Below are 7,064 nucleotides of genomic sequence, written 5' to 3'. Positions count from 1 at the left end.
AAAGAATTAAGAGAAATGTTACGTTTACCAAATGTCAGCACACATTGGCGTCCTGACGACTTTAATGGTGTATCGGAAGCCATTGAGAAATTATCCCGGCCACGTAAACGTTTAACAGAACTTATGCTAAAAAGTCTTAACGAACAACCAGCACAACCAAAATGTACTAAACAATTTCTGCCAATTTTCTTAAGATCACCAAAAACCCTCAAGGAACAAGAGTTAATATTTACCATTAATGAAATGCAACAAGATAGGGCGGTGGCCACTTCATCCCTGGAAAGCCTTCCCGCCGACTTAGTACTCCGAAGTATAGGTTATAAATCGTCGTGTGCCGATAAGGAGCTGTGTTTTGATGCACGAGCTGGTATGGTGGCTAATGTAAATGGACGTGTGCTGAAAAATGCCAACGATACAACCTCCGTAGATCCTGGTCTTTATACTGCTGGTTGGTTAGCCACTGGGCCTACGGGTGTTATACTTACCACAATGAATGTTGCCTTTTCTGTGGCTAAAACTATATGTGATGATGTGGCGGCAAAGAAAATCTCCACGGAGGATAGTAGACCTGGTTTAATGGATTTGTTGAAGGACAAACGTTATGTTAACTGGCAGGCATGGGAACGGATTGATGCTGAAGAGACAAAACGTGGCCAGGCAATTGGTAAACCAAGAGAGAAAATTGTTAGCGTTGAGGATATGTTAAAGGTAGCTGGATTGTAATAGCTGTGGAAGATTGGGGTTTGTTTTTTCTTTTAGAAATAAAAGTGAATTTGGAGTAGTTATGGTGCTATGTTAGTTAGTGTTAAGTAGCAAAGGTATAAGCAATGCAATAAATACATTTTTTAAATCAACGACTTGAGAAATTTCTTATTTTTTCAGACTTTAAAAATATGTCACATGCCCATCGATTTTATATTTTGTGACAGAACAGTTACTCCTAAGGTAACAGATGTAAGATTTATAATGGTTAGACTGAGCAGGTATTTAAAAAAAGGAAAATCCTTAAATAAAAGAAGATAGATCAGATACTCGGGATCCTTTGGTCTGATTTAACATTAATAAAAGCCTCACGCAAGGAATAATTTTCAAAATTATAATTATGAGGTTGAATTCATCCAACACCTTCTGAATTTCCCCATCTCCCAATTTGATCGCAGTCAACATAATTACTCTAGATTTTTTCTTGAGGACTACGACCTGATATTTAAAACTCTCTAGGTGTTTGCCGTCAAAGTATATGCATTACTTCTACAAATAAAGCACGATTCACAAGTACTCTTTCAACCGAGCGTATTCATTGTAGATAGCCCTCGGAGAATGTTTTGTATTAAAAATTAGAAATATCGGTCCACGTTTTGGTATATCCCTCATATAATGGTACTCCAAAATATTCGGTATTTTGGATTCTCATATCTTCCTACCCAAAAATTATCAATATTAGTATATTTTCTAGAATAGGCCTAATATGTCGCTACCCTTAAATATTCGGTATTTTGGGGAGTTGGAATATATTTTACATCCGTATTGGTTGTAATTTAGTGTTTTTGGTTCAAATTCGTTAATACATCTCCCTACCGAAAAATATCAATATTGGACCTTTTTCATATAACTTAGGACATTAGGACACATTTTCAAATAAAATGGCTGTAGTTATTTTTTTTATGTACCTCGGTATTTCCCGCCATATATACATGTTCCGAATAATTACTGGTGTGGAGGGTATAAAAAGTTCGACCAGGTCAAACTTCTTTTACTACTTTACTACTACTTTTACTTTCATAGCTTTTGTGATTTCTTATTAAAATAATTTATATTATAGGAATATCTGCTATAAAATATGCTGATTTATATCCTTCTCATTATAGGAAATTTTAGATAATAAAAATTCCTCTTTTAATATATAACTAAAATAACCATTCCCACAATAAGGACATACTATTTTGACAAAAAGGATATAAGAGGGCTCACTTCATTATCTACAACGATAAACCATGTACAGTTACATCTATGACTAAAAGCTCTCTGCTATAAACCAAACGTGTGAGTGCACTACAAACTATTCACAATAACAAATTGGGGATTTATGGCATCTCCTTTTATTTGTAAACAATACAAAAGGATTAATTCGTTATAATCTAAAACGACAAATCCCATTTTATAGCATTTGAAATAATAGCTACATTTAATCTGTCATAGTTCAATTGTTGTTAATTCACAATATTTGATAACTATTTAAAGGATATAAAACGACTGCAATTGTTTATTTGTATCATAAAATCATCCTATAATATAAAGAGTGACTGTTTTGCTATGCAGTTGAATTCGCTTATAACGACGGCCAAAGGACCTGTCGTTATACACCATATCAAAGATAACGGCAAAACCTTTCTTGGGATTTTGAATACAGCCGTTATAACCGATATGTTGCTATAAATGTCGTCGATTTCGACTGTAATTATATTCCATATAATTCATAATAATACAAGGTCCATTATTAAATTTCTATATTATAATTAGGGTCCTAAGTAGGGTCCTAGGTATTGCTACAAAAATATTAAAAATATATTTTATATGAAGTCCCTAGTGAATCTACTTCGAAAATAAGACTCGGTGCTTCCCAATATCGTCCATGGTGTCACATATTTTGTAATGTTGTGTTGTTATGATATCGTAACAACTCTGAATTTCCCAGGGGCATCAACAAAAAATTTAGATTAACAAGGAAGGACGGACATAATAATTTCAAAAATGAAAAAAATCAAGAATATGTTTTTCAGTCATTCCTCAAGTGAGAGAATAATTTTTATTACACTCTGAAGGGCTGGCTAGTAGCTTTTTCCCAAAAATTCCACTGCATTTCAGAGAGAGAGAATGAATTTCACTCAAAAAAATACGATAATATCGTCGATATACAACGATTGAACATTTTTTTTTCTTTTTTCATCCATCCAATTTTCGCGGAAATCAATCAACAAAATCAAAAAAATAATCTAAAATCATTAATTTTGGAAAAAATTTTGATGAAAATTAATAGTAGAACAGTTTTATAACAGTATAACAGTTAACGGTGCTATAATTGTGAAAGTGTCATAAACTGTTATACGCTAATGAAAGGGGGCGGTATATACAAATTAATCTAATACTTCAACCTTTTAACAGCGGGCACTAGATGGTGCCACTGAATATGCAAAACATAACTAGATGTCGGTAATGCAAATCGCTATAAAAGGTTGTTAGCTGTAATAAGTAAGACTTCCATTTAGTTTCAGTTAAGGTCGTATGATGTCGCTTTTTCCTTAGCAATACAAGATGGCGACGGCGCATAAATTATTACAGATTTTGGTCTTCGCTAAAAAGTTAGGCTGACGTCAGAGTGCGCGCGAGAAGCGATGCTATGATATGCCGCTAGACGACGCTTTAAACCTCTGCGTGTGTTTTCTTATGGCATAGCGCAAAAGCTGTCAGAGTGGATGCTACGCTACAAGCGAGACAAAGCGAGTGCAAGCGATAAAGCGTGTTGTGCAATGGTTTATAGCAAGAGCTCGCTTTGGCTCTGTTTGAGTTTCTTTGTTTATTATTTTTATTTACCGTTATTGATCGGTTTTTGGCATCGTTCTTTTGCATCTTATCGAATTTTAATGGCGTGGACCAATCTGTCGGGATTTTTGTGGACTCAAGTCCAAATTTAATTAAATAATAATAAAATAATTTGGAAAAAATAAGGGAAATCGATGCAGAAATATTTGTTCATTTCATGAATTTTCTTTAAAAAATTACTCTGAAAATATTTTGTGATATGAAAAATTCTTCGTCGGAATCCTCCTTGAGTCAATAAACACCAGTTTACAACAGAAATAGGCGATATAAACCAACAATACGCTTTGCTCTCTATAGCACTCACTCTGACATACTATAGCATTGAAGTAGCATGAACTATTATAGCATGTAGTATCGCATCGCTTCTCGCTTGCACTCTGACGTCAGCCTTAGATTTTTCGAATTTGTCATTATGTATGTGGTTTCGATAGACTGAATGAATAACGATTTTCGTTATACTTAGTTTCGTGAGTATTTTTATAACTATGCTAGTATTTTAAAAATTAATGTTTTCACGTAGGATACATGGCTTTGAAATAATAAAGATAGTGAATGTCTTGCTATGGGGCTATTGTGTAAAGGAGAGAAAATTTACTTAAACAGGGGTCTATTTTCGTATACAGTCCACTTGAGATAAGAGATTGTTTGTATACAAGAATAAGATAGCAGTTTTGTATTGCCACATATGCTATGTTTGAGTGAGATTACGGGGAGTAATGTGTTATGTCAGATGGACACATTAGTCTAAGATAGGTTAAGTCATATTGTAATACTTAGTTCTTAAGGACCACTTTTTATTCGAATAAATTAGTGTGTAAATGTACAACGATTGAATTAGACGGGCTTGCACTCCGCGGAGAATATCCGCGTAAACCATTAAATATCCTTCGTTTATCAAATGGTAGACAAAATAATAATAAAATTGTGCAAGGTGTAGTTTGAATTTATATTACAGAGGTTTAATAGTAATCTGAACGAAAAGTTTCGAATTAAACTGATTACTTACTTTATTGTAAACATTTTGTAAAATAAAGAACAAATGCTTACAATATTGCCATCTATTAAAAAAAAAATAACTTTATTTCATGATACATGTTGTCCGACTTTTGTTTGGAGAAAAACTTTCTGTATTTATCTTCCATAAAAATATTTTCACTCTTTCAATTCTATGATATAATTATACAAAAATATTATTTGCGTTTTAGCAAAATTGTGACAGGTGAGATAATCTATAAAAAATCTTCCACAAAACTATAAATATTCGTCATAAAAATTATAGCACTCTTAGATATCTTCGAATTATAGAGGATAATAAATATCCTTTAAAACGTCCACTACTTATCTGACGTTATTCGAAATAAAAATTACCTTCTTCAACTGGTATACGGAAATTCATTTCTTTATATCACGAATTTTACTATAATTTGTTTTTAAAGGATGTTACGGTGAAAGCTTTCAACCTAATCTTAAATATGAAACCAGTAAGGGTCGACTATGTAATACCCTTCACCACTTTGCTTACATATTAGGGTCATAGACAAGAAATTGAACTAAATTAAATAAAACAGTGTCTTGTTAATCCAGCAGACTTGGGGGCTTTGTTGTACCATTCGTATAAAATAGAAGAACATTATAGATGCAAGCTATATGTACGAAGCCAGTTCGGGAAGTTCTTAGCCTAGTACACAAAGCGCGGTATAAACATAAAAAAGTTAAGTGTTTTGGAAACTTCCATCTCTGTTATGAACGCATGTTAAATTTAAAATTAAATCCTACATATAGATACATGTGTTCAAAAAAGACGCATCCGCAATTTTTTTACAATGAAAGCACGCATTTCTAATTTTTCCATTGTAAACAATTTTTTTTGAATACCTGTTTCTAGATGAAGTAGTTGCCAGATCGAAACAAAATTTAACATGTGTTCATAATGGAGATGGAAGTTTCCAAAACGCATAACTTTGTTATGTTTACACGGTCTTTTTTGTGATAGGCTATGAAAGCAAACAATTTGCCTGAAATTTCACGAAAATATGTAAATCTGAACCGATTTCCATCAATTTCAATAGGGCTAATCTTTAGACCAAATAAGAAATGCGACCTGTACTTTGTTTAGAATAATACACGGACAGACAGACGAACGGACATGCATATTCGACTTTAGAGATATTCTATAGATTAAAATAGCTTCTAGAGACCCTATGCCGATTTCTACATTTCTCGTTTTGGAGGTCTTTTACAAGCTAATGGACCCCAGTTGCAAGTCCAAGCGGAGGAGGAAATTTTCATTCAGAGTCTATAATATTTGTAAAATGCGGCTAACGCCCATTTCCATATGAAATGTAGGAAATAACTCGGCTTAGCATCAACATATGAAGAAAATACAAAATAGAACTGACTGGAAATAACGCCAACTAGAGGAAAGTGGCAACACTAAATAAGCAAGGACACCATCCACTGCAAAAAAATTCAATGAGACGTTGTTTTTAGGCAACGTTAGATGGCAGCCCCATTACATACGAAAGGCTACAGTCCGTTCGCTTCATGTTATATTTAACAATATTTAAAATGTATTTAACCCTTTGTGGCCCAATGTTGACCACAGGCAACAAAATTTTTTAGAGCTTATATTTAATATGCAGCTAGTAGAAATATGTTAGTTGGATTTCATATGCCAAGACCTGATTATGGACGACGCATATCAAAAGAAAAATCAAAAAAATTCAAAATGTTGGTAATGTTATTGGCTTTTCATATATAGAGAAGAGGGTAAATTGTGTACAGTACTAATTTGTTTATATAGTCCAAATTATATAAAACGCTTCGTATTCAAATTGCTTGAATTCTGCCATCATAATTATTTTTGATTCTTGTAAAAATTAATATAGAGAATAATTTAAAATGATTTTCAGCCGATTTTGTATTTGTTTTCTTGATATTGGACTTTAATTTTTCCGAAAGAATGTACTGTATCTCCCGAATGCAAAGGTGTAGCGATGCCAAATTTTGTGTATGTCCTATTTAGGATAGTTCCATTAAATCTGGGAAACGGAAATTTTTTCTAAGGTTGCGGAAAAAAATTCAGGGCTCAAAGGGTTAATAATATTCAAATAAGGGTCTACACGAAGAAGTGGACCGATAAGTTCTATCTTCAAATTTTAAAAATCTTTGGTTAAAATATTAGGTTGTGTTCGGATGCTCTGTACACATGATATTATAGTATTTTGATATTTTTGTAGGGTAGTTGTCAGAAGAAGTGGACCGATATTCCTCATCTTTGATCTTGGTGTATGTTTGGAAGAAATTTTTCGATGTGCAAAGTTTGGTAGAAATCACTGACACCCTTCGAGAGTTATTATGTACACTAGCCAGACAGAAAGACGAACGGGCGTACAACATTTGTACATCGACTCTAAACTTTCTGAATTGGATTTCGTCCAAAGTAACTTGAAGTCTAAAACCAC

At 33.2% G+C, this 7,064-nt stretch overlaps 1 protein-coding gene across 1 annotated transcript; it reads left to right on the top strand.

Moving 5' to 3' along the window:
* Positions 1–6: 6 nt before the first annotated feature.
* LOC133323399 (NADPH:adrenodoxin oxidoreductase, mitochondrial-like) lies at positions 7–723 on the top strand (the record flags this gene model as incomplete). The annotated part of the gene is made up of 1 exon (XM_061532328.1): positions 7–723. A coding segment is annotated over one exon (717 nt), but the record flags the coding sequence as incomplete, so codon positions are not given.
* Between the last annotated feature and the right edge of the window lie 6,341 nt (positions 724–7,064).

The sequence above is a fragment of the Musca vetustissima genome, unplaced genomic scaffold, assembly GCF_032173495.1.
Source record: "Musca vetustissima isolate MV318-11 ecotype Yass unplaced genomic scaffold, APGP_CSIRO_Mvet_v1 utg115324, whole genome shotgun sequence".
Taxonomy (NCBI): domain Eukaryota; kingdom Metazoa; phylum Arthropoda; class Insecta; order Diptera; family Muscidae; genus Musca; species Musca vetustissima.
The sequence above is the reverse complement of the archived record's forward strand: the minus strand, read 5'-3'. Positions and strand labels throughout refer to the sequence as shown.